This window comes from Rhinolophus sinicus, linkage group LG05, assembly GCF_036562045.2.
Source record: "Rhinolophus sinicus isolate RSC01 linkage group LG05, ASM3656204v1, whole genome shotgun sequence".
Taxonomy (NCBI): Eukaryota; Metazoa; Chordata; class Mammalia; order Chiroptera; family Rhinolophidae; genus Rhinolophus; species Rhinolophus sinicus.
In genome coordinates this window covers 89,374,278-89,400,927 of record NC_133755.1, presented here as the reverse complement: position 1 = coordinate 89,400,927, position 26,650 = coordinate 89,374,278, and the positions used below count along the sequence as shown (strand labels likewise).

General features: G+C 46.3%; 1 protein-coding gene across 2 annotated transcripts; it reads right to left on the bottom strand.

Moving 5' to 3' along the window:
• Positions 1-664: 664 nt before the first annotated feature.
• On the bottom strand, positions 665-26,650 carry TAF8 (TATA-box binding protein associated factor 8). Of its 2 annotated transcripts, none has more exons than XM_019738340.2 (9): positions 26,510-26,650; positions 25,520-25,676; positions 22,045-22,143; positions 21,653-21,715; positions 20,464-20,588; positions 17,856-18,003; positions 16,271-16,413; positions 10,920-11,059; positions 665-1,197 (listed from the first exon to the last, which is right to left on the bottom strand). In XM_019738340.2, the coding sequence occupies exons 1-9, from the start codon at positions 26,552-26,554 to the stop codon at positions 1,155-1,157; spliced, it is 963 nt and encodes a 320-aa protein (XP_019593899.1). In that variant the 5' UTR covers positions 26,555-26,650; the 3' UTR covers positions 665-1,154. The 2 variants fall into 2 exon arrangements, with proteins under 2 accessions (XP_019593899.1, XP_019593900.1); XM_019738341.2 differs by lacking the exon at positions 665-1,197 and adding an exon at positions 8,354-10,396.

The window sequence follows — 26,650 nt, the reverse complement described above, 5'->3', positions numbered from 1 at the left end:
TCAGAGGATCAAAACGCAAACTCCTCAGCGAGGCCAACACGACCCTTAAAAAGGGTCCATCTTCCACCTGCATCCCCACGCTCAGCCCGTGCTCCCCTCATATGCTGTGGTCTCTGTTCTCTCTGCCTGGAACGTCTTTCCTTCCTCTGCCTGACTTAGTCAACCCTAAGGACCAGCTCAGATGCCGCCAGCCTCCGGAAGTGCCAGCTCCTGGCTCTGGAATGGCAGAGCACCTGGGTTGCTCTTCCGCGGGGGCGTCATCACACCACACGGTGATTATGTCCCTGATTCCGGATGGTACACCCACTTGCTCGTGACAGTAAAATGAATAGGAAAAGATACTTGACGCCACTGACAAAACCACAGCAAGATACCATTTTCTACCTTTCAGATTGGCAAAGGTCAACAAGTTTCAAAACACTGAGGCAGCGAAAGCGTAAGGAAACAGGCACGGAGGTGAGGGTGTACATTGATCCATCTTGTGAGAAGAACTGGGCAACGACATCTGTCCACAGAAGTCGTTGAAGGCACGTGTAGCGAAATGACATAAGCACAAAGCTACTCACTGCATCCATTCTTGAAACAGCATGATGGAAACCCGTGTCCATCAACTGGGAACTGGTTAAGTAAGTGATGGTGGAGCCATACAATGGCACACTGTGCAGCCATGAAACAGAACAAAGGAGCTTTTTATTATTGACATGGAACCATCGCCAAAAGTTACACTGAGAAGTGGGGAAAAAAAATCCATCGATAGTTGATATAGTATCTACCATTGTGTGAAAAGGGGAGAAAGTATAAACAAGCATTTGATGCATAGACTATTTCCAGAAGAATACATAAGACAATATTGACACACACCTACTGGTAGCCTCTGGGGATAAGAACAGGGAGTCTGGGAAATGGGAGGAGGGAAATGCTTAGTTATCATTCATATCTTTTAAATTTTACACTGTGTACATATATTTTTCTATTTAAAATTAAATTAAATAAAAAGAAGAGGAAAAGGAAAGCTCATAATAAAATGGAGATGAGAGTAAGCCACTGGCTCCAAGAAGAGGAGAAATACCTTGACTTTGTTTCCAGGAGTGAGAGTGTCCTTGGGAAATCTTTACCCTGAGGCCAGCTGCCCCCCCACTTGCACCTGGGCACTGTCAGTTGACGTTCAGAGAATTAAAAACTTGTTTCAGTATGAGCCTGAGTAAAACAGAAGAATGAGAAACCCGCTATCAGTGGTTGAAGAGAATTCATACATAAATTCATAACAAAATCCAAAAGAAACAGAATTAGAATTTGGGGCCCCTGGGCTCTCTCATGATGGCAAATAACTGACAAGGCTCAGGTCATTCCTTTTGTTTTTTTGTTTGTTTGTTTGTTTTAAATATTTTTTTTTTATTGGGGAAGGGGAACAGGACTTTATTGGGGAACAGTGTGTACTTCCAGGACATTTTTTCCAAGTCAAGTTGTTGTCCTTTCAATCTTAGTTGTGGAGGGTGCCGTTCAGCTTCAAGTTGTTGTCCTTTCAGTCTTAGTTGTGGAGGGTGCAGCTCAGCTCCAGGTCCAGTTGCCGTTTCTAGTTGCAGGGGGCACAGCCCACCATCCCTTGCGGGAGTCGAACCGGCAACCTTGTGGTTGAGAGGTCGCGCTCCAACCAACTGAGCCATCTCGGAGCTCAGCGGCAGCTCAGCTCAAGGTGCCATGTTCAATCTTAGTTGCAGGGGGCGGAGCCCACAATCCCTTGCGGGACTTGAGGAGTTGAACTGGCAACCTTGTGATTGAGAGCCCACTGGCCCATGTGGGAATCGAACTGGCAGCCTTTGGAGTTAGGAGCATGGAGCTCTAACCGCCTGAGTCGCCGGGCTGGCCCAGGTCATTCCTTTTGTACCCACAAAACGAAATACTTCTAAGTGCCTCTGAGGACCCTGGCCCTTCTCTTTCAAAGCCTCTCAGGTCATCAGGAACTCACCTGGGTAAAGACGCTGGGTGAGGACCCCTTCCAACCCTGGATCCCAGGGGGCCTCGGTGGGAAGCCCCACGGGTTCAGATGGCCCCTTTCTGGGGGGCAATCTTAGTGTGGAGCCACCAGACGCTCCAAAACCAAACCTGCCAAGCTGGGGTACAATCTGAGGGCTAATGCCATGGAGGGGACCTCATCCAGCTTTACAAGGGAGAAGGCTGGTTACGGGGGACACCAAACTAGCATCAAAAGAGAAGACGTTACAGGAGGCGCATAGGAGCCTCGGGGCGGAGCTGGGCAGTTGGGCCCTTAGGAATGACAGGCACCTGGGCACTGAGTCCTCTCAGGCTGGGTCGCCTGCCCTCCTGCCTCCTTCAGGCCATCTCGGCCCTCCCTGTCACGTACTCACCTCTTCCAGAAGCTTCTCTTGCTAACCCCACCCTGTTAGGATCTGAGGACTAACTTCAGTCAAGTCCTCAAGTCCAACCCTCTACGGACAGTTGTTCCTCTGTCCTGTAGGTGATGTTATTTTTTCTCCCCGACTATAAGGCTATGCCCCGGGGAAGGGAGTTATGGGAGTTAGGACACCTTGAGATTCCATCCTCTCCCTTTCATACAGGGAGGAGTCACTCCTCAGTTCTCTTGGGGCCAGGGCTAACACCCCCCCACACCCCAGTTCTGGGGTGGCTGGCAGTCCCCACACTTAAATCATGTTTGCTAAATGCCAAACTATGTGAAACTGAAGAGAAATAGTGGCATGAGACACCGCAGGCAGAAAGCCACCCAGCAGGCAGAACGATCCTTTGACAAGCTAAGTCAACTCCTGTCACTCCCTTGCTACCCATCTCACTCAGAATAACACTCAGAGGCCTTACTCAGGCCCAGGAGGCTTTGCACAATGTGGCCCCCCTCTCCCACCACTCTCCAGGCATTCGGCCCCTCACCCTTGGAGGGGCACACACACTCCTGCCTCAGAGTTGTGCCTGTGCTTTCCTTCTCCCGGGAATGTTCTTATACAAGCCTGGCCACAGCAGTGCACTCAGGGCCCTGCTCAAAGACAGCTTTCCCTCCTTACCCTTTCTAAAATAGCACCCCCTTCAGCACCTAGCTCCCTTCATCCTCTCCTCCCAGCACTCCCTCTACCTCCTCCACCCCACATGCTGCCCTGGGAGGCCGGCTGGCCTGTGCCCTCAGGCAGGATACCAGAAGGTAGAGGGGAGGAGACTGAGGTCAGGGTATTCATTCCTGGGCTGGCTCCCTTCCTGCAGGGTTGCTGCTTGCTATCTGGCCCCTCAAGGACCCAAGGCCTCTCTCCAAGTGCTGGTACCTGCTCCCTCCGCTCCGTTACTCACTCAGGTACCACAGCACCCCATGGGTCCCCCTATACCTTGTCCCCATCTTTGGAGGTGATCCCTTTATTGAACCTTCCTGAAGTTACCCAGAGAACACTATTGCTTTCCTTTCAGGACCCCGATTCACCACCTGACATCACATATCTGTTGTTTGTGAGCTGTCTGTCCCCCATCTGGACCATAAGGACTTTATACTCTGCATTCTATCCCAACATCTGGCTCAGCGCCTGCAGAGTTGCTCCATAATGATTGTCAAATGAGTGAACGAGGAAGGGAAGGACCAATGCAACATGAAAACAGGGTATGGAGGCTGGAAAGAGGGCAAGATTTTAGGAGGTGAGGAGCATAACTGAAGGCACAGGATGCAGCAGTGATGAGAATGGCCTTCTCCCCTCAAGGGGAGACCCCCATTTGTGTCCTCCACAATCTGCACTGCTTTTGGTTTGGTTTTCTTTGTACGTCTTCCCACTAGAATGAACCCCCCGGGGGCAGGGGTCATGTCTGTCTTTCTCATTACAGTCTCCTTAGAGCCTGGCATAGTACCTGGCACACAGAGAAGGCACTAGACCTGCAAATGAAATATGAGTTATCCAGAAGAAACAATGAATTGGCAGAGGACCATGAAAGCCAGATCGGGCAGCTTGGACGTGGAGTGAAGAGCAATAGGAAGAATTGCAAGTCCCAGAGCAGAAAGGGAAATGACAGAGAGGGGGTTTATAGGAAGATGGGCCTGGCAGGGGACACTGCTGGGGATGAGCAGGGAGGCTGCTGCAGCATCAGACTGGAAAGGCAGAGGTGGCAGAACCTGATGACTGATGGGTACAGATGTAGAATGAAGAATCCTGGGCGTGTGGCCCGGTGACGGGAAAGCTGGAAAGCCTGCAGTCCTGGCCCAGGGTAAACACTCCAGGGCCGCTGCTATTGGCCTCACTCACTGTGTCCAGCTTCCGCCTGAAGCGGGAAAGCTGGGGAGTGGAAGTGGTTTGGAGGAAAGGGCAAATCAAATTCACTCTGACCATGTTGCATTGGAAGTATAAGCAGCCGGCTCAGTGGAGAGCGAGTGACAGACGGGTGCCGGGGAGCAGATGAGCCATCTCCCTGGGTAAGCAGAGGAGCTGGGGGACCATCCACAGTTGGGCGGTCGGGGGGAGGGGGCAGCAAAGAAAAGGGAGGCCAAGAGGTAGAATAAGAAAGAAAGAAGGACAATGTCAGGGGAGACAAGAACAACTTTAAAGGAAGAGGCAATCAACAGGGCACAGGCCAGAGGCAAAAGCCTGGGTGGACACCACCGAGGGCCCCATCCAACCTGACTATTGGCCTCTGGGATGCGCTGGGGGAGCCACGAGTGCCTGCAACACTTCATGTGGCTTCAGTGTTAGAGGAGGGTTTGCTCCCTGTCCCAGGGTACACGCTCTAAACCTCATTTGTGGCAGAGATTGCCAGTTGTCCTCCAAATCCATTCTTTCCTTCTTTCCATGGTGACAAGGCTCCCAAATTTTACCTAGACATAGAGCCATCCAGCGAAAACCCACATTTCCTTGCTAGCCTTGCAGCTTGGTGGGGCCATGTGGCTAAGACGGGACAGCTTCTGGGTCTTCAGGTCTCCTTTGCACACATACCCTCTTTTCTCTGATGGGAATGTGGACCCAAAGATGGAGCGGCCGCCACCTTCCATTCCATGGACATAAGCATCACCCAACGTGATGGAGGAGCCGTAAGACAGCAGATGACACCATAAGGTCACCAAGCCCGCCTGGACCATCTACCCAGGCTTTCCTACAAAGCATACATTTCTGTCTTAAGCCACTGTATTTGGGGGAATTGTTTTCGGAGCAGCCTATATCATACTGGGGCTCACCATTTAATCCAGTAGAAATACCACCTTAGATCACACCAGAAGCTTGTTCCAGCCCATCTCTGCCAGGGGTCGCAAGGGGGAGTGAGAGGCCACTCATTTGTCTTGCCAAAGATCCTCACTCTCCATGCACAAGGAAATCCTAGTCTCCTTAATAATCTGTTACAGATCCAGTATTCATAAACTGATCAAAATTCATTAAAAATGTTCTACTTTAAGAGCAGCGATTAGCAGCTTGACCATCCCTCTCTGCAACTGGTTCCATTTCTAGTTCCCTTCTGACCTCCACCAGCAGGCCAAGGAGAGTGTGGGTGTGTGGGAATGACCTTGCACACACAGTGCTCAATGCATTTGAGGGACAGAAGCACACAGTTGTGAGACAATAGCATGAAAGGTGAGAAGCATGAACTCTGGACGGAATGCCTGGGTGTGGGCTGCAGTGCGGCTACTCAGTGGCTGAGTGGACTCAGGTCACTTACTGCCCTCCCCAGGCCTCCGTGTCCTCAACTGCAAATGGGGACAGTAAGAACATCTACTTTTGAGGGAACTGTGAGGATTAAATGCGTCAATATGTGTAAGACACTCAGAACCATGACTGGTAACAGTTAAGTTCGCCAGTAGTATTCTTTACATGTCATTTTAAAAGCAACAGAGAAAGGTCTGGCAATGGAATAACATTGTCGTTTCTAAAGCACAGTTGCAGACACTCTTACTAAATCCTCCTGACGAAGTATCATAATCATCCCATTTTATACAAATTGGTTTGGAAGTTTAGTGATTTGCACCAAATCTCACAGCTGGTGAATTGTCAATGCAAATATCACCACGCCTTGTTTGACTGAATGAGGAAGCCTCTAAGGAAAGAGACTTCAGGATTCCAGAAAAACAAAGCTCAGCAATGCCAGCTCCTTTTATGGCTTGTTGCTCCCCAAAGCCCGGCCATTTTATTACTGGTTTCTCAGTTAACTCCACTAATGACTATGTAACTGCCACCTGGTCAGTTAAAGGGGCCTGATGAGAATCCTCGCCCCTAGGCCAGCGTGGGGGCTGCTGCTCCAGGAGGTGGGAAGTCCGGAAGGGGCACACAAATAAATGCCAGAGGGACAGTAGTACACTTAGGAGACATGCAAAACGAGTACACTGTGTGGATCTTATTCGGATCCTGATTTAAACAAGCCCACTGTTAAAAACAAAGACATCTGTGAGACAACTGGAAAACTCTGAATGTGAACTGAATAGTAGGGATATCATGAGATTGTTCATTTAAATGTGATATTGACATGGTGATTGGTAGGTAGGTAGGTAGGTAGGTAGGAAGGAAGGAAGGAAGGAAGGAAGGAAGGAAGGAAGGAAGGAATCTATTGATCCACACAAGTATGCTCCATACCAAAAAAATCCCATAATTTTTGACAAAGGTACAAACATAATTCAATGGAGGAAGGGAAGCTTTTCAACAAATGGTGCTGGATCAATTGGACACCACAGGAAGAACAACGAACTCAACCTAAACCTCATGCCTTACATAATAATTTACTCCAAATAGATCAAAGACTAAAATGCAAAACATAAATCTATAAAAATGTTACAAAAAATATATATAGAAAAAAATCTTCAGAACCTAGGGCTTGCTGAAGATTTTTAGACCTGACACTAAAAACCCAATCCATAAAAGAAGAAAATTGACCAACTGCACTTCACCCAAATTAAAAACTTTGGCTTTGCAAAAGATCCTGTGAAGAGGATCAAAAGACCAGCTACAGAGTAGAACATATTTGCAAACCACATGTCTGACAAACTTCTTGTATCTAAAATATATACAGAAATCTAAAAACAATTAGAAATTGGACAAAAGACTCAAATGGACATTTCGCCAAAGAGGATATACAGGTAGCAAATACGTATATGAAAATACGTTCAACAACTAACCATTAGGGAAATGCAAGTTAATATCACAATGAGATATTACCACACACCTATCAGAATGGCTAAAATAAAACAAATACTAACACCCAATATTGGCCAGGATATGGAGAAACTGGATCACTCATACATTGCTGGTAGGAATGTAAAATGGTACAGCCACCTGGGAAAACAGTGTTTCTTTTCAAATTAAACATGTCGATACCACAGGCTCCAGCAATTGTACTCTTGGGTTTTCATCTCAGAGAAATGAAAACGTATGTTTACACAAAAACCTATACACAAATGTTCACAGCCACCTTATTCACAGGAGCCCCACACTGGAAACAGCCTAGCTGCCCCTCACTGTGTGGCTGGTTAAACGGACGATAGGACATCCATCCTATGAACTACTCTCTGCAATAAAAAGGATGGAACTATGGACACACAACACAAGCTAGAAGGCTCTCACTCACTTATACAGAGAGAAAAAAAGCCAACCTCAAAAGGTTACAAACTTTATGATTCCACTTACATAACATTCTTTAAGTGAAATTCTAGAGAGGGAGAACGCCAGGCGTTAGGGACGGGGTAGAGAGGTAGGTGTGGTGATAAAGAGAGAGCCTGAGGGAGCCTGGTGGGGATGGACATGCTGGGCATCTTGGTCACGGTGGTGGTTACACAAATCTACACATGACAAAATTGCATAGAGCCGCACACACATAGGACCATACACACACAGGAAATGGTGAAATCTGAATGAGCTCTGTGGATTGTACCAAAGCGAATTTCCTGGTTTTGATATTGCAGTACAGTTACACCAGATGCTACTGCTGGGGGAACTGGGAACTGGATGAAGGGTACGTAGGACCTCCCTGAACACTTTTTCTTTTTTTAAAACATTCCGTGATTCTGTAATGATTTCAAAATTTAAAAAAAATAAAGGTTTACCAGAAATGCAAAATGACATATTTACAGATTAAGTGACATAGGTCTTGGATGTGCTTTAAAAAATATTCCAGGAAGAAAAAAAAAAAAAGTGGGAGAAATAGATAAAACAGAATTGAAAAGATGTTGACAAGTGTATAAGTTGGGTGAAGGATACATAGGGAAATATATATATATATATACTTTACTCTCTAATTTTGGGTTTGACTATTTCCAAAATAAAAGGTTTTGGATAGTTCCTAGGGGTACCTAGTCCAACAGAAGGGCTAAGCCTTACTGATCTCTTTATAGCCTTATTCACTGCTATGCCTTTTGAATACAAATCAAGTCCAAAGCTTCTACTTCTGTTTCATTTATGAAGTTTTTATGATCTTTTATTAACAGCTTGTAAATCACATTCTTATTCTGGCCGTTTTCCCTCTAAGAATTCCCCCAAAGTTATAAAAAATAGAAATTTATAAATATACTGAGAAGTATGCACAGTTTTTACACAACAACAACAGTCGGATCAATGTTTCCAAGTTGCCTAACCATCGCCCAGGTCTCTCATCCAGAACAGAATTACAGCAGTACAGCCTCTGAAATTCTCGCAGCAGAAACAGCGACTTTTTCCAAATCCCACCTTCTCCCTCAGCGTGCGGGGCACTCAACAGGTGTTTGTTTTAGATGGTTTAACAGGAAGAGAGGATCTGCGGAAATGCTGGCTGGGATGACTGCCCCCGAGAGCCATGAAGGCAGCAAGCCAGGGAGGTTTCCGCCTGCACCTGCCATGGCTCAAACATGGGACTGGAGTTAAGAAACTGAACAGGTCGAGCACCGTCGGAAGCTGAATCACACACGCCGAGGGGCCAGCACAGGCTCACCTGACTGCTTTGAGCGGGAAGAGTTTCAGGTCACTACAAACCTGAAAAACTCTTATGTGGTCCAGAGCTGGGGAATCCAAATTTCTCACTAGCAACGCCCCCACCCCCACTCCTTCAGTTACTGACAAGCAGCTCTTTCCTTCTAGACGGGATGGAATGCCCTAGAAAACAGTGAGGCCAGAGGAACATGGAGCCTGCTGTCCAGTCACCAGGTTTTTTGAATTTTCAAGTCCCAAGAGCCGGAAGATTAAGAGATGATAGTGGAAGCCGAGTATAAAGAGAGGTCAATATGGACTTGAAGACGTTAACCCAGGGAACTCGAGTATCCTGTGTAAACTTCCAGGTGGCACTGGCAGTTTTCTTCCTTCGAATTGGTTTTTAAATCTCTTCCTCCAGAGACCAGCCAAAGGGTATCAGCTTGCCCAACATCTTCCTTAAACCCTTGTTTGGCTTGCTGGGTACATCAAAAACGGAATCTTCTCTTCCCAGGTGGCAAAGAGGTTGAACAAATTCAGACGTGCTTCTGAAGGACACCTTGGCCTGGCTGCTCTCAGCCCACTTCCACCATAAGGGGGGAGCATAGCCCTGTCCGTGCCAGCCTTCCAGGAGACCGACCAGGCTCCTCAGCTCTCAGAACACAAGGCCCAATCCAGCCCTCAAATCTCATCACCCACCCCCCAGATCCTTTTCCTGTTGATTCCTCGGTGATTCCTCTGTCAGGTCACAGCATAATAGACCCACAGATCTAAGTAGGCTCTTGTCAGAAAGAACTCTTTTCCCAGCACGGGGCAGGACTTGGAAGTTCCTAAGCATACATTCCACAGAGGGATAGAAATGACAAATCTCTCAGGAGACAGCGTGGCCCTGTTTTAGGAAGTTCATCAGATGCTCTTGAGAATCGACGCTGCCCTTACACACCACTCTCCTCCACATTTCCTATCTGCTCAGGCCCCCTGATTCCTGCCGGCCCCGATCAAGGAGTGTGATGTGTGGGCCTCCTGTTTCCAACATGGTGCGGGGGGACCAAGTTACCTTTGCTCAGCTCAACAGGGCACCTGGAGCCCAGGTGAGCAGAGAAACAAGGAGGTCTTAGGAAGATAAACTGGTGGCACAGAAAGACTGTCAATCAAAGGGATCCGGATACCCTGAAATAGAAACTAGGCAGAGTCTTTCTGGCCTTTTCTCTTCTGCCACCTCCCCTGGCCTTCCAAGTTCCAAAGGAATCAAGTCCTATGACAACAAATGAGGTCACCAGCTGTTCCCACGCCCCACAGGATGGCCTGCTCGATTAAGAAAGCCTCGTTATTACCATCGTATCTTACTCAACCCAAACATCCAGTGAAAACAGGTAATCTTAATAGAGTTTGCTACTAAAATCATGCCCGGTCACACCCAGGCAGCCTCGGCTGGACCACGAGGAAGCCACCCACTCTTCTTCCCTCGAGTGGCTTTAACTCCCCCAGGAAGGTGGTGTCCATGTCTCTGTACAAGGCAGGCTTCCTTCTCAGCTCACGAGAGGGACCTAGAAAGAAGAGGAGTCCATGGAGACTGCCTGGTGGGGGCCCCATGTGCTCTCCTTCTGGGGCGGGGGAACAACTGCAGGGCTGTGAGTGTTGGTCCCCGGGCTCTATGCAGCAAGAGGTACACATGGGAGACAAGTAAGGGGAGGAAAAGGGATAATACCGGGGTGCCAAAAAAATGTAGACAAGTGGACACTGGTCAATGTCGCTCAAGCAGTAGTTCCCCGTCATCAGAAGTGTCTGAACGCTGATGGTAACACTTTGAGCACCTCTTGTCATTGCAGAAGTCAAACGTGACTTGTATTCATCTTTTGTTATCGGTATATATTATTACAATTTTAATACAGTTTTCCTTTCTTAAAATGTGTCTACATTGTTTTTGGCACCCTCTGTATTTCCTCTCACCGGAACAGCTTTCCCCAAGGTTCACACCCACTGGTGAGCCTCTATTTTCTGCCCAGAAGCAGAGCAGATCACCCTGGCTGGCCAGAGAGGCCTTTCTGCACCCCAGCCTCCCCAACTCACTTCTTCCTGCGGATCTTGGGTTTCTTCACAGGTCGCAGGTAGGGGTTATCGATGATGTTCTCCTCCCCATTCCGGCTCCCTGGCAAGGAGGGGTTCTGCTGCAGGACAGAGGTGTTCTCCTTCTCGGCTCCAGAATCATCCTGTGAACCGAAGCCAAAATAAAGCAAAACACCAATGACAAAAGGAAAGAGACCATGCCCATAACACGAACTAGTATTAATTTCCCATCAAGAAACTGGAAGCCCAGGACCCCTTGCTTTTCACTGTACCCATCTCTGCCTCAGATGAAATGCAGCCCAGGCAACGGCTGGCTATCGGAGGAAGGTGAGACCAACAGCTTTGACACAGTGGTGCACAGAACACAAAACCCTGAACTCTTGACAAGGCAGGGACATGAGTTAGAAAGAACAGAAACCCGGCAGGGGAAGGGCGTCAGGGGCAAACATGGAGATGCTTCAGGGAGGACGCGCAACCTGTGGGGAGATAAAGAACAAAGAGAAGTGGCCCTCCACGCTTTGCAGGACTGACAGACACACAGGGTCAGAACAAATCGTGTGCAGAGGGCCTCTCCTGAACCAACGCTAATGGAAATCATGCTGGATCCCCCTAAATTCTCAAAATATCTGGTACTTGCAACATGGCACCAACGACCATATTGCAGCAGCGGCCAGAAACTTCTCGAGCCCGGCGGGTTCCTACCCAGGCAAAGCAGAGCGTGAGGCACCAACACAGGAACATTGCCAATAACCCCCATCTGCGACCTGGGGGTCAGGCCTTTCCGGTTTGGTTTTGAGGAAAGTGATTCTGTAGAAGAGTGTGTACGTTTACGTAGAGTCCATATGATCCCATAATCATAATTGTGTGTAGGCAGAAAAAAGTACTATGTTGAATTTTATAAAACTGGTTCTGGGAATATGGGTGGCTGATTCTCCTTTCCTTATTATACTCTCTTCTCTTTTCCTAGCTCTGTAAACCGAGCAGAAGCTGCTTTGGAGGGGGTGAGAATCACGTGACGAACTTGACCTAGAAGCTTAAGCCTAAGTGACTGTAAGTGACCAGAAGCTGGTTGGGCTGCGCCCCCTGGTGACAGGCCAAGGGTTCTGTCACTCACTGAGATTCCTGTTCTGTAACTTGAGGCAAAACAGGACCTGACCCCAACCAGGAGATTGTTGGCAAACGACAGCAGGGCAGAGGCTACTGTGATCAGATGGCATGAAATAGACAGCAGACTCTCCCTCAGAGACTGCTGGCCTATGACGCAGACGACAGTCTCAGGCTGAGGGAACCTGAAGAAACTGGACCACTTCTAGATTCTGCTACACGCGCTCTCACTGTCCCATCAGTCATGTTCTCCCCAGAGACCCAGTTCCATCCAGGGACTCTGTGCTTTCTCTCTCCAACACCTGACCTGGTGGGACCACAGGTGACTCAGAGCCACTGCGGACCTTCTGGAAGCTCTCTGGAAAGCAAGGGCCCCAAGACCAACATGGCTCGTGCCAGACACAGCGTCTGACCACAACCAGCCCTGCCTCGGATAGTTGGCTCCCAGCCTTTCTGAAGTTCTTTACGGCTTGAATTTGTAACTCACTCCCTACCCACCTCCTCTCATGTTTCTACCGTAAAAGCCCTGTCTTCAAGTTACTGGGAGTTCACTTCAACTGTGCCTTAAGTATTTCCTGAGACAATACTAAGGATGGCGGTGACACAAAGGTGCCAAAAAGCCAGCCTCTGGACCTCTGCTGGAGGGTACCGAGGCTCCCTCCATCCGGCTCCCTCTGTCTCACAAGGCCAAAATGGGGGTCCCGAGTCGTGGGACACCTCTTCTCCCAAGTAGAGCTTCTGGAAATGCCACTCTCTTGCCTCCTACAGGGAGAGGTGGCCTTGGGACAGGGAAGGATAGGAGAAGTACGTAGACAAAAGTAGTCAAGTACCACACTAACCAAGATTTGTAAAAAACAAAAAGGGGGATCAGAAGGGTCTGTCCTCAGGAACTCCTTGAGCCTGGAAAGGCCAGACTCAGGCAGTGCGTGCACACGCTAACGGATGCCACGCCCTGGGATGACTGCCACCCAGTCTCACGGCTTTCAGTGCCGTTTCCACGCCACCTCCCACAGGTACCTCTCCAGCCCTCACCTCTCTCCGACCTTCAGGCTCACATAGCCGCTGCCACGGCAACATCCCCACGTGGGTGTCAAGTAGGCATCTCAACCATAATGTGCCTAACACTGAACTCCGGACCTTCCCCTCTGCGTGAATAGCTCTTCCCACAGTGCTACCGGCCACGGGTGATGGCAACTCTATCCTTCAGTCTTTCAAGCCAAAAACTCCACAGCCATTCTTGCTTTTCTTTCTGACATTCCACATCCAGTCTGTGAGGAAAAATTCTTGGCCTTACCTTCAAAATAAGGCAGAATCTGACCACTTCCGCTTCCCCTACTGCGCCCATCCTTGTAGGACCCACCGCTGTCTCTTGCCCAGACTAGTACCACAGCTTCCTGGCTGACCTCCTTCCACAGCCTGCCCTCTGCCTGCACCTGCTACAGTCCGTTCTCATCACGGCAGTCAGACATCCCGGAAGCAGTTCAGGTATGTCGTTCTTCTGCTCCACACCTTCCCGCAACTCCCATTTCACCCAGTTAAAAGCCAGTTCTTAAAACGGTTCACACGGCCCTGTCTGATCTGACCCCTTCCTCAGCCACACCCACACTCGCCTCCACAGTTCCTCAGGGCCTTTGGACCAGCTGTTCCCTTTCTAGAACACTCTTCCCCAAACAGCCAGAGGGCTCATTCCCTCACCTCCTTCAAGTCTCTGCTCAAATGTCACCTTCTCAGCCATGTCCACCCTGAGCACCCCATTTAAAACTGGAACCTCCACCCTTCACCCTGGATCTTCCCCCCCAACGGCATTTTCATCTTTAATATACTACCTAATGATTCATTCATGCATTACATTTACTGCCGCTCACCCGCTGTCTCCACTTAGACTCCCAAAAGGCGTTTTGTTTGTCCTGTTCACTGACGTCTCCCAAGCACTTGGACCAGTACCTGGCACATACCAACAGGTACTAAATAAATACTTGTCGAGAAAATGATGGGTACATTGTTCATAAAAGAGAAAAAGTTTAGACACTGGGATTGCCTGTAGGAGGCAGCTAGTTCAAATGGAAGAGAAACAATTCTACTATACACTAATTTAAAATGAATAGTCTGTTCAAGTAGCTGGAGAAACAAGAAACAGGTTAAGGAAAGGAACTACCTAGCAACAGTCTTTGAGAGATGCGCTACCATCTACAGATAAAAGGATAATCTAAAACACCAGCCATTTAATTAACTGTAACAATATATGTAAATGCTAAAGACTGAAAACAGCCTGAAAGTTCACAGGGGACTGGTTAAATTCAATTGTCACATCCATACAATGGAATATGATGAGGCTGTGTTCCTTATATCCAGATGTGGAATGATCGCCAAGATGTATTGATGAGGGAAACCAGCTGGGGAAAACCATTTGCGACGTGCTCTTTGTGTTTAAAACAACAATAAAAAAAAGAAAGAAAAAGAAACTAGATCCCTACAAGGACACACAAGAGATTGGTGACTGGTTGCTTTGTAGGAGGGAAAGTGGATAATGGGGAATGAGGATGGGAGAAAGAATTGTCACCACACATCTTTTTATACATTCTGCATTTTGAAATGTACGATTATATTTGCCAGTCTAACAAAATAACATTAAGAAGTCCCATCAATTGTACATAAAATTGTTGCTAGAATCCTTCTCTTGAAGTCTTTTATTTTTTTTTATAGAAGAGCACGTGGTTGCACAGCCTAAAACAGCAGGGGAGGGAGCAGTGGGTGCCATTAGCTGCCATATGCCAGGCACCTAACGTATACCGGCTCATTTTACCTTAGGCTTCCGCTTGCCCTTCAGGTAGGCGCCCCTGCTCCTATTTGTACTTGTGAGGAAACAAGACTCAGATGTTGGGTCACAGAACCAAAGTCACGCATCTGGGAAATAGCACAGTCTGTATTTGAAGCCAGGCCCGTCTGACTCTAAGGGTCAGTTCTTCCTACTCTTTGCTTGCTGTCTGGCTGGGCCTGTCGGTATCCAGGGGCGCTCAGGCAGCTCCTGCCATTCTTTCAGCCTCAGTTCACTCTCCGCCATGACCTGGCCTACTACTTGGAGTGTTAGGTTACACATCTGCAAGACCTTTAATACCTTTGTGCTTACAAAGGAGTGGGGCAGTTTGCTTAGAAAGTTCCTCCTCCTCCTAAGGTGAACCTCACTGCAGTCCACGACCCAATCACCCCATCTCAGACTAAATCACCTGAGTCCAAAACACAAGTGGAGAGTAACAAGATCATCTACTTTATGTAAAGCCATGGGCTCCCAGCCCTAATTCTGAAAGGAGTCATTCGACCTTAAAGAAATGGTGTTCAAGCAAGGGAGAGCTTCAGCAAAAAAGTTACTCAAACAACGTACACTCTCCACCTCAGACAGGAGCTGCTGGCCGCCATTGGGTGCATCGTGCCTTAGAGAACATGGGGAATGCTCCGTCCAGCTTCAACCACTAAGGTAGCCTTTGCTTAAAAGCCAGGGCCCATCTTAGGGACGGATGAACGTGGTCACCTGACTGTCAGGGTCCTGTAAGCCTTAAAGGCGTGACAGCCTTCAGCAGTTCTGTGACTCTCCTCGCACTTTCTCCCAAGACGCGAGAGCAAGAGCGGGCTCCAATCCTTTTACTCGCCAAATACAACACATCGATAACCAGCAAAGAGCACCCACAAGTTCCGATGAGCTCGTCTCCTCACCCACCTTTGCCTGTGCCCACACACCCTGTCTCCTCTCCTGGGTATGAAATGTCCAGAACAAGGCGAACCCTTCCCTTTGGGGACCAGGTCACAGGCCGTGTCACCTACCGAAGACCATCATTCCAAACTGTGTCTCTCTCCTGCCTCCATTTCCCCTCCCTACCAGATCATTCCCGTTAGCGTACAAACGTCCTGTTAGTTCTTTTATCCTAAAAAACAAAAAAACCTCTCTTAACTCCTTAATCTTCCCCTTTTAGTTACCACTTCATTTCTCCTTCCCTTTACAGCGAAATTCCTTGAAATAACTGTCCATGTCAGCACTGTCCGATGGAACTTTCTATGATGATCTACATGCATCCTTTCAGGATGGCGGCCACCAGCCAGACATAGCTGTCACACTTGGGTCACCATGAGCCCATCATTCAAGTCCCTAATAAAGCCAAAGGCCTAGGGTAGGTCATGGCCAAGTCCCAGGCGACAGGCTGAGGGCAGTGTGGGCGAGTTTGGGGCCTACCCGGAGGCAGGCAGAAGGCAGGACCCACCGTGCTGATATGAAGAGGGAGGTTCTCGGTGTCCGTCTGCTCATCCTGCTCTGAGGAATCCGTCTCTTCCATTTGTTGCATCTCCAGCTCAGATGGAAGAAGAGCTGTCAGGTAGGGGATGGTGAAAGGTCTGGCAGCAATCACTGGGGAATTAAAAGACAGGCATGATTCCACTGTCATGGAGTCCTTGCAGGTGGCCTAGAACCTTATGACAGATGAGTGCGCGGCAGCGAATGGCAGTGATGGCTAACATGCTCCGAGCACTTACTGATCTCCTACAGGCTTTATACGTGCTCTCTGTAATCCTTACCTCCACTGTAATAGGTAAGTACAACTGCCAACCCCATTTTACAGATGAGGAAACTAAGGCATAGAAAGGTTAAGTGACTTCTTCCAGCACACAGAAAGTGGCAGGGTGGGATCTGAACTCAGGCACTATGACGGCAGAGCCCAATTTCCTCAAGTATAACTAAAATCAGACGGAACTTGGGCTGAATCCTAGCAAAGCATCAGCTTAGTGATCTTGTACCCAAGGCCAATGAACCCCTCTAAGCCTCATTTCTACAGCAGAGATACTGATCCCATCAGCCTGAAGGATTCAAGTCCAAATATTGACTTGAGAACTCTCCGCACGTAAGTGTATCCACTGAGCTAGAGGGCACTTCAGGTAAATAGATGTCCCAGTTCTTCCAAAACGCGCTAAGGATGAGAAGAAATTGTTGATAAAAAAATAAAATAAAATAAATGAATAAAAGCAAGTCTCTATGCATACTTCTGTGGTAGAAAGATTCCCAGGAGACACTCCACGATTACTTTTATATGGTTTAGATGTGGGGTCCTGCAGTCAGAAAGAGCTAGGTTTGAAAGCCACCTACCAGCTGTGTGACCTTGAGTAAGTTACTTCATTTCTCTTCTCTATAAATCTCGACTTCCTATAATGGTAGTGATAACAGCTCCTAACTCATAGGCTCCCAAGAGGCCTTAATGAGATGATGTAAGGGAAATGGTTAGCAGTGTATCTGCCACTTAATAACTTAGCTGCTATTATTCCATGGCCAGGCACACAGGGAGCCTTTGCTGACTGAATGAATCACTCAACCCAATCTCCCTCGTTCACCTCTGGAAACACTGAGGCCGACAGAGATGCAGTAACTTGGTCACACAGCGAAACGGTAGTACTGTGATGAGAAATTAAATGAGATGATACCGTGAGCGGACATGGTGAAGGGCAAAGCCTGGCAGGTGTTCTGTAACTGCCCTGCCCGATGCCAGCGTCCCTTCTTCTATCAGGGCTGCCACTTGTACTGTGAGTCTCTCTGATGCCTTGGGCTCAGTCACCCCTGAGGTAACCTAAACTCAAAGCAACTCAAGCAGCTAGTCCCAACAGAGGCCATTACTGTTTCAGAGTCATCAGAGAGGGACAAAGGCCTTAAGACCTGGGTAAAGGAGCCAGAAATCTAAAGAATGGGATGCAGCTGAGACAAGAACAATGCTTATTCATTTCGTCCTACCACACTGAGAAAGGGAGGATGGTGTGATTATCTCAAATGACAAGACCGGGTCCACAGAGGGGAGAGACTCTCACATGGAAACGTGCTGACATCATCTTTGAAAAGACTCTGGGTCTCGCCAGTCTTGGCCATAAAACGGGTGAGAGCCCGCTCTACATCTCGTCTCTGGGATGCAGCCTTCTCCCGCAGGACCTGGTAGTCCGATACAGGCTCCCGGTATGTCTAAAAAGAGAACAGCAAAGACACTAAGTAACACCAACGGATCACTCTGCTCTCCTTGGGTCCCTGCCTTGCTGTGGCTATATCCTTCCACCCTTTAAATGACCCACTGCCATTGTTGAGAGCAGAGATTCCTAAATGCCAGAAACAAATTGATATAACTATCATTAACATTTATTTTTAATCTGAAAAATTAAGAAACGTACAAATATTCACTATAGATTGACCCAGGGCCTTCACTCAGCTCCCATGACAGCTAGTGTCAGGTGTAAGAGACACCTCCTGAAGGAAGAGTGGGAATCCTGCCAGGAAGCCCTGACAGGAACCGGCGGTTCCATCTGTGGAATGTGACATCTTGTAGTATGCAAGAGACTGCTTAAGTGGATTTGTGGATTGTGTTGTCTTATTGTCTTAAACCAACCTTTACAAAATGGACATATTGTGCCAAAATATTCTCTCAAAGAACCAGACTGAAGATAACACTGTAGGTGCAAGTGAACGAGATAGTGGCAGGCCTGATACTCCTCTTACTAGTTCTGAGCTCTTTGGCAATCACATTAGTGTGAAGAATGACTGAGATCTAATCAGAACGAGACAACGGTAAAGGTCATTTTCACAATGACCAAAAAATAACTACTCTTTGTGATTGGGAGATAAGATTTTTAAAGGAGGCACTTGGAAACATTTCCATTGTTGTCAATGTTAATTCAAGTGTGTCACCTATATACAGTTCCTATAGCTACACTTAAACAGAAACAGGATTTTCTGACATGTTGAAAATTTAAGGGGAGTTTGAGCATACTGTTACAAACACTAAAAATGTAAGACCTTACCATCATTTTTCAGAAAACTGTTTGAAATTCAAGAAGTTGGAAATGGAACAGAAAAACTCAAACAAAATTCTTTGAATAACTGGTAGATGAATGAAAAAAATTAGTTTTGTGATTAAGGGGAGCCAATGATGCTACATATCTTTGTAATGCACCTTTTCAACTACGAGAGCTGTTAAAGTATCAAAATAAACTGTTTTTAGAATCAGACCTCTCACTTATTATTTCACCAAGTATTAAACCAAGATTTCAAAAAATAAAAAGCAGAGGCAATCACTAAAAAGGAGCAAACAGGTTTCCTGAACCTTTAATAAGAGTCCGATTATTTTTTAATGTGCATTATTTTAGTATAGTATTACATTCTAATGTTCATGTAAATAAGCATGAATGTTTACATGCTTAATATTTTTAGTGGTATACACTAGATACAGTAGAGTTAGAGACTTATGGGTTGAATTGTATTCCCCTAAAAAAAGGTATGTTGAAGGCCTAACCCCCAGGATCTCAGAATCCGATCTTATTTGGGAATAGGGTGATTGCAGATGTAATCAGTTAAAAAGAGGTCACCCTACTCCAGTACGACTGGTGCCCTTGTAAGAAACTGGCCATGTGAAGACAGAGATCTCGAGAGAAGCCCATGTGAAGACAGAAGACTAGAGTGCTGCATCTACAGGCCAAGGAATGCCCACAGATCACCCACAAACCACCAGAAGCTAGGAAGAGGCAAGGAAGGATTCTCCTACAGGTTTCAGAGGGAGTATGGCCCTGGCCACAACTTGATTTTGGATATCTCACCTCCAGAACTGTTAAGACAATGAATTTCTGTTGTTCTAAGCCACTTAGTTTGTGGCACTTTGTTATGGCATCTCTAGGACACGAATACAGAGACTACTGGTCATGGGCAATGGCTGAATTGCACTGGTGGGTGACTATCCACTCCTTCCCCTCCTATCCTGCGGTGCACAGACACGTCCCGGAAGACTTGCTTCGACAGCCTGTCTGATGCCATATTTGCACCCGTATGTGGTGTGGAGGTGGGGACAAAGGAAGCGGGCGGGAGAGCCTCTGGGGACTCCTCTGCACACCGAGCTTTCCCAAGGGAGGGTGAGACTGCTATTCTGGCTAATGAGAACATACCTGAACCACAGTTAACAAGAACCATGGCAAACAACTCCGTTTGTCTTCATTCAGACCTAGAACTCAGAGTTACGGTAAGTTTCATTTCATGATATCACCAAGTATGTTTTCAACAACTATTCCCACTGATTTAAAAAATAACTCTTTTCTATTGTGGAAAATTTGGAAAACCCAGAAAAGCGCACACAAAACACCAAATTACCTATGGCCCGCTGAAAATGACTCTGAACATTTTATGAAACATCTTTCTAATCTCTTCTCTATGTTTTAGTGGGATGGGCAAAACCGCACCGGCGTTCATTTCTTGTTAACTATGCTTTTGTAGGCCAACTGGAGAACATAATTCTCCTTTGCCACAATGTCTGTCAATTGTGAGAAGACATTCTGAGTTCTGAGCCCACCTTTTACCAACATAACTTTTGGACTCCAGTGTGACAGTCCGTGGAACTGACAGCTTTGCATCAGTCACAGCTCCCACCACGTCCTCATCACTCACCGGAGTTTTGATGTAGGTGTGGGGGTCAGGGAACTCCGGAAAATGGCTGGGGATGTGCGGCGGGTGGGGTCGGTTCTGCCCTGCAATCAGGGCCTTGGGAGTCACCGGCTGATTGGTCACTGGAGCTGGAACAGAGTCGTCACTGGTTATTGCTCCATCCAAGGCCTTGGGTCTCGACGCAAACCCTTTTTTTTCTCAAAGTAAACTGGACCTCAGTTTTCTGAACAACAAGCTCTTTGTTTTTCTACCACTAAAAGGCCTTCAATGGCGTAAGGACCTGAGAAGGTCACCCCCACATGCCCAGCCCTGATGGATGACCTTCGGTGACATTCCCACCTCCACCAACCTGCCTGCATGCCTCTCAGGCAGGTGAGTGGGGGGCTGTGACAGTGTTCACTACATAAAAGAGCATGCTGAGGAGCTAAGGCGTTAGATGGGCTGCTAACTCTCTTCTCATACAGCCCAGTGACAAAGACACATAACACGCCAGGCTAATTAGCGTGGCCTAATGACAACAACAGGGGATTGAAAATGGCACCTTCCAGTGCTACTTTGAGAGGGAAGTTCTTCCAAAGATGCCAGTTTGAAAACAGTGATGGAGAAAAAACATCTAGTGAATTTTCCCCAGGTCCTACGAGCCCACACTAGTTACTCCCAACTCAGTTATGGCACTCAGTTTATCTAAGGCACAGGTCATCAAACTTTTTGATTACAAAGACAGAGAGTAAATATTTTAGGTCTTACAAGCCATATAGTCTGTCACAATTATTCAACTCTGCCATAATAGCACAAAAGCAACCATCGAGAACAAGTAAACATGGCTGTATCCCAATAAAACTTTATTTATAAAAACAGGTGGTGGGCCACATTAGGCCTACAGACCATAGTTTACAGACCCTTGATCTAAGGAAGAACAAGAGCTTTGGCATTTTTCAAGCAGCATCGACTGCCCTTCTGGGGGCTAAAGCACAAGAACCACAGCCACACCTTGGTTTTCCTTTCTGGCTACTGAACGTCACATCCCAATCCTATCAGCCCAAGCAGAGATTCTATGATAGGTAGCCCCAAGTAATGGAACGAGGCTGCAACAAGGAAGTAGCTGCCATACTGATTCCTGCCCTATTCAATGAATTTGCTCCACAAGCATTAACTGAGCACTTACTGAGTACTCCAGTTTAAAGTCACTTACGGGCAGTGATGACCATCCTCTGAGACCGTTTTGCATAAGCGGGGAGTGTGTCCACGTTGAAACCTAAGAAACAGGAAACAAACATCGCTGAGGATATTGAACATGGCCTGGGGTATAACACTGTGGTGAAATAGCTTAAGCTCCCAACTCAAGTGTTTTGCTGCTACTCAAAAGAAGCTCCTGCAGAAATCCCAACAGGGAGCAAGGAGGTCTCTTAAATGGGTTCAGAGGCACCCTCTATTGATAACCCTCTCAAGCTAAAAGCAGACCAGAAAAATCATGAGGGAATTTGAAAACACTCCACAGATGCAGCTGACTCCTAGGGACTCCTGTCTCTCTCTCGCACAACTCCCACTCAGCTGCACTGAAGAACTGGAAACTTGTGTACTCACCCATCTCAACAAGTGTGACCACGATATCTGACAGCGTGGGCTGGGTCCTGGCTGTGTGCTCACAGTAAGACTTGGCACTCCTCCCAATTTCTGAAATGTCTGGGAAAGGATCAAACAAAGTCTTATTCTCAGTTCCCAAACAGTTAAACATAGAATTACCATATGTTCCAGCAATCCCACGCCTAGGTATACATCCAAACAAATTGAAAGCAGGGACTCAAACAGATACTTGTACCCCAATGTTCACAGCAGCATTATTCACAATAGCCTAAAGGTGGAAACCCTTAACAGAAGCCCATTAACAGATGAAGGGATGAACAAAATGTGGTCTATCCAGCCAACAGAATATGATTTAGCCATAGAAAGGCATGAAGTACTGATACACGCTCCAGCATGGATGAACCTTGAAAACATTACGCTAAGTGAAATAAGTCAAACACCAAAAGTCAAACGTTTTGAAGATTCGATTTATATGCCAGAAAAAAAAATTTCATAGAGACAAAATGTAGATTAGAGGTTACCTGGGGCTAGGGGGAGGGGTGAATGGGGTGTTATCATTTATGGGTACAGAGTTTCTGTTTGGAACAGTGAAAAAGTTCTGGAAATAGTGTTGATGGTTATACAACATTGTGAATTATTTAATGCCACTGAACTATATACTTAAAAATGATTAAAATGCTAAATTTTAAGTCATGTATCTCTTGCCACCAAAAAAAAAGGTTGGTTGGCAAAGTTTTGTTTCTTCTGCCTGAAGTTGAACCTCTATTTTAAGAGTCATGCTGAAGTCCTTCAGGGAAAAGGGGAAGGTATGAAGCTGGACTCCCTGAATGGGCTTCAGAAGTGGATGGGAGGTTCCATGAAAACTGAAATTGTGCTCAATTTTACACTCAAGAATTCATGGCTCCACAGAATTCATCAGATGTAAAAGGGGCGCCAAAAGGCAAGGAACCCCTGCTCTAGGGGCTAATGGTTCACAAGATAAAAGCAAGTGGTGCTTGATAGGGAAGGGTGTCTGCTACCAACTCCCCATGCTCCTCTGAGCAAGTTACTAACAGTCTCCACACATGAAAACGACAGGCAGCATCTGTTTACTGTGGGGAACATCTAATTAGAACCCCAGTAGATCACCTCAGAAATACGCCAAGTGGCAGTTAAAATATCTTCACCTATTTGGCTTTTTTCTTATATGCCAGCAGGTCCTAGGATGTCAGAGGCAATGCAAAAAACATGGAGATTTTGCTCTGAGTAAGGGTGAATACATTTTACAGAATAAGTCTAAGATTGGGGTCCCCAGAAACAAAGTGATTGTAGTCAGTAAACGCAACAATTCTGTCTAGTGCTTATAACTAACACAATCCTAAAACTTTGCTATCCAGAGCTAATGACAACATGGAGGTGCCCAAGTCTTAGCAAGCCCTCAGCTCACGCCATCCATCCTGGATTTTCCTTTGGCTAAAGTGGAAGATTTTTACACTATCTTTAGACCTTATATAGTTCTAATACTCATAGCTTTCTAACACAACTATTTCAGCTCTGTCCCCTTCCGTGGCAACTGTTTCTTCTGAGAGAAAAAAGGCCTCTTGTCCAGTAGTATGAGAAAGAACTGCTTCAACTCCAAGGACCTTTAAACTCTGAATTCCAAAATCTTTCCAAGAACTGAATTCTTATCTGTTGGGAACTATTAGTCCATTCCTTTAGGACAAAAGTTCTCAAAGTGTGGTCTGGGAATCCATAGACATTCCTGAAATCCTTTCCAAAGTCCACAGGTCAAAACTGTTTTCATAATAAAATAAAGACATTCTTTGACTTTTCACTCATTCTCTCATGTAGTTTTCTAGAGGCTATAGGACCTGTGACGACATCACGGCTCTGATGGACAACTGATCGGATGCTTGTTCATTCTTACGTTTTAAAAATTTCTGTTTTCTTTATAGTGTGGCTATATATATAGAGTGCCCATGTATACACAACTCCACAGGGTTCTCAATATTTAGGAGTCCACAGGGGTTCTAAGACCAAAAAGTTTGAGGTCACTGCTTTAGGCAAACATTTAGTACTTGAAACTCCAAATGTCAAAGAGCCACCTCACCCCAGATCTCGCCCTGCCTGAGGTGGCCCAAATGTAGCGACTGATCTGGACCAAAGTACAAAGGCAGAGACTTTTCCATCTGATGTGGGATACCTGATGGACAATTACCAGGCGAGCTCCCCAATGAGTTGGCCAATTCTTTGCCTGCATTGCAGTTCAACTTCTCCCTCTGCCTAAACCTTTCTCTCACTTCCATTCATAAGTGTTGATCCTTCTAAAATACCTAACATACACCCATCCCTCATCCCATCCTACTCCCAAAAAAGACCCAAATAAGGAAATACACTGTACGTGCAGAAAAGCCTATGTGAGACCATTCTAGCTCCTAAACCTCAAGACATTTCCTTTTTAAAGTGTTTCTTTCCCCGCATTCTACAAAACTTATTCACCCTTACTCTTTGTATCATATAACATAGCATTCGATTAACATATTTTGCCATGTATAATGCATACTTTTTTGCCCAGATTTGTGAGAGGAAAATAAGGATGTGCATTATACATGGGTAGTACTAATTCTGTAGCTACTCGTAAATGTTTTTAATTCTTTTATTTATGCTTATGAATTAAAATTGTAACTCTAGAAATCAATAACGATATCCACATGCAAAATAATATCCCAGAATATGATAATTGGTTTTGTTGAATGCATGACGAATTTGCAATGACAGAGTTCTTCGCCTTCTATAATGCGTAAATATCATAAATTTATTACCAGTACATAAAATGTCTTGTATCATGTCTGTTTTTGTGTTTTGTAATTATTTGTTACATAAAATTTCTTATACCATAAGATGTTAAAAAATAAGTGCTAAAATTCCTTTATAATACAAAAAAACAAAAGTAACTACATGTAAACAAATAGCAATTTGAATTACAAAAATTAAAACGAAAGGTTTTTTTCCCCCCAGAAAGTTTGGGCCAAAAACATGGCTGCACATTATATACGGGAGCGCATTATCCAATGCAAAATACTGTATTATCATGTGGTGGCATGGGAATTAATCCTAACTCTGCAACAAAACCTTAAGTTCTCTGAGCACAGAACACAAACAGCAATAATAACAGCACCTACAAGTCATCAAGAGCTTACAATATTCCCAGCATTGAATGTTCTAAGTATAGACCTCATTTACACCCACAGTTCTATGAGGTGCAAATTATCACCCCATTTCACAAATGAGGAAATTAAGGTTCAGGAGGTTTAGCAACTTGCCCAAGCTATTAAGTGGCAGAGCAACGACTTACACCCCGGTCTATCTGATTCTAAAGCCTGTAAATCACTTTACTATGTTCTTTTTCTTAAATCCTTTCAAACACTATCACAATGCAAACACAGAACAGATGTTTGGTTGACGTGAAGAAGGCCTATTATTTCCTGGTACTTACAGCTTTGTAGCATCTCTGTCAACGTTTCCACAGATGCTTTTTCAGCGCTCTCAAACCCTGCTTCTGTGAGCAAGGAGCTCACAACCACTTGCAGGGTTCGCCTCCGGGCTAGATGGTAGTTATCAGCAGGGTTAGTGGACTGTTTACCCCCTGATCTCTGTGAATCAGCAGCCCAGAAAGAGAGAAGATTTTCATTCACTGGACAAGAATGCAATTACATAATTCATATATCGTCAATGGCCAAATAAAGATTCTTTTGCTAAATATTTATCAGTGCTTAATTAAACGTGATAGCTCTTATGTTTAGACTTATAGATCTTGGCCAGCTGAGTAATAATTGAGCATCCAAGGGGCTCTAAATACAGAGACAGCCTTTCTGCTTACTTAAAACTTAAAATTCCAATACCACAAATAAGTGTTTTTTACTTTTTATTTTAGCAGATTATCAGAATATACAACTGAAGAAACACGCATGATGGGATTGAATTCATGCCTGTCTCCCAGAAAAGAATTATCTCTTTAAACCACTCATGATGGGATTTATGTCTATCGCTCAGGAAAAAAAATGATCTCTCTCGTTCCTCCCGTCTCCACACCATTTAAGTAAAATTAAAACAAGAACACACGGTGCTGAAAAGAGTAAAAGGGTTTAACAGCAAAGTAGGAAAGCTAAATATTTTGAAACGGGAATCCCTCCCAACTTTGGCTAGCCAATAAGAAGGCTTAAACGGGCTCTTCAGACCAATCAGGAGGTGTTCCGGGTTCCCAACCCCCCAACAGGGAACGAGCCAATCGGTATACAGGTCCGCCAACTCAGGAGACCGTCGCCAAGTACCAAGGAGGGGGGGCATGTACGGCCTGAAAGACCCTCCTCCACTCGGAGCTCCTGGTGGGGCTGGACGTCTGGGTATGAGCTTGTTGCCCAGGCTAAGGAAAAGTTACAGAACGCACAGACTCTCTCGGCTTCGATCCCGCGCCTCCCGCCCTTACCGTTCCGGAGCTGCCAGCCCCAGCAGTGGCCGTCGTGTCGGCCATCTTGCTCTGGCGTAACGTGCGCGAGCGCAAGGCAGGATGGGATTTGTAGTCGTCGGGCGGGGAGAGGGGGCGGGGCGGCGTGCGCCCCTCTGGGCT

Excerpts from the sequence above, each read along its gene's own strand:
- TAF8 (XM_019738340.2), bottom strand. The coding sequence starts at position 26,554 with ATGGCCGACACGACGGCCACTGCTGGGGCTGGCAGCTCCGGAACG. Across the intron at positions 11,060-16,270 it reads TCCCTCTTCATATCAGCACG|GATGATTCTGGAGCCGAGAA; the intron begins GTGGGTCCTGCC and ends TTCGGTTCACAG. Across the intron at positions 1,198-10,919 it reads CCCAAGATCCGCAGGAAGAA|GCTCATACTGAAACAAGTTT; the intron begins GTGAGTTGGGGA and ends TGTTTTACTCAG.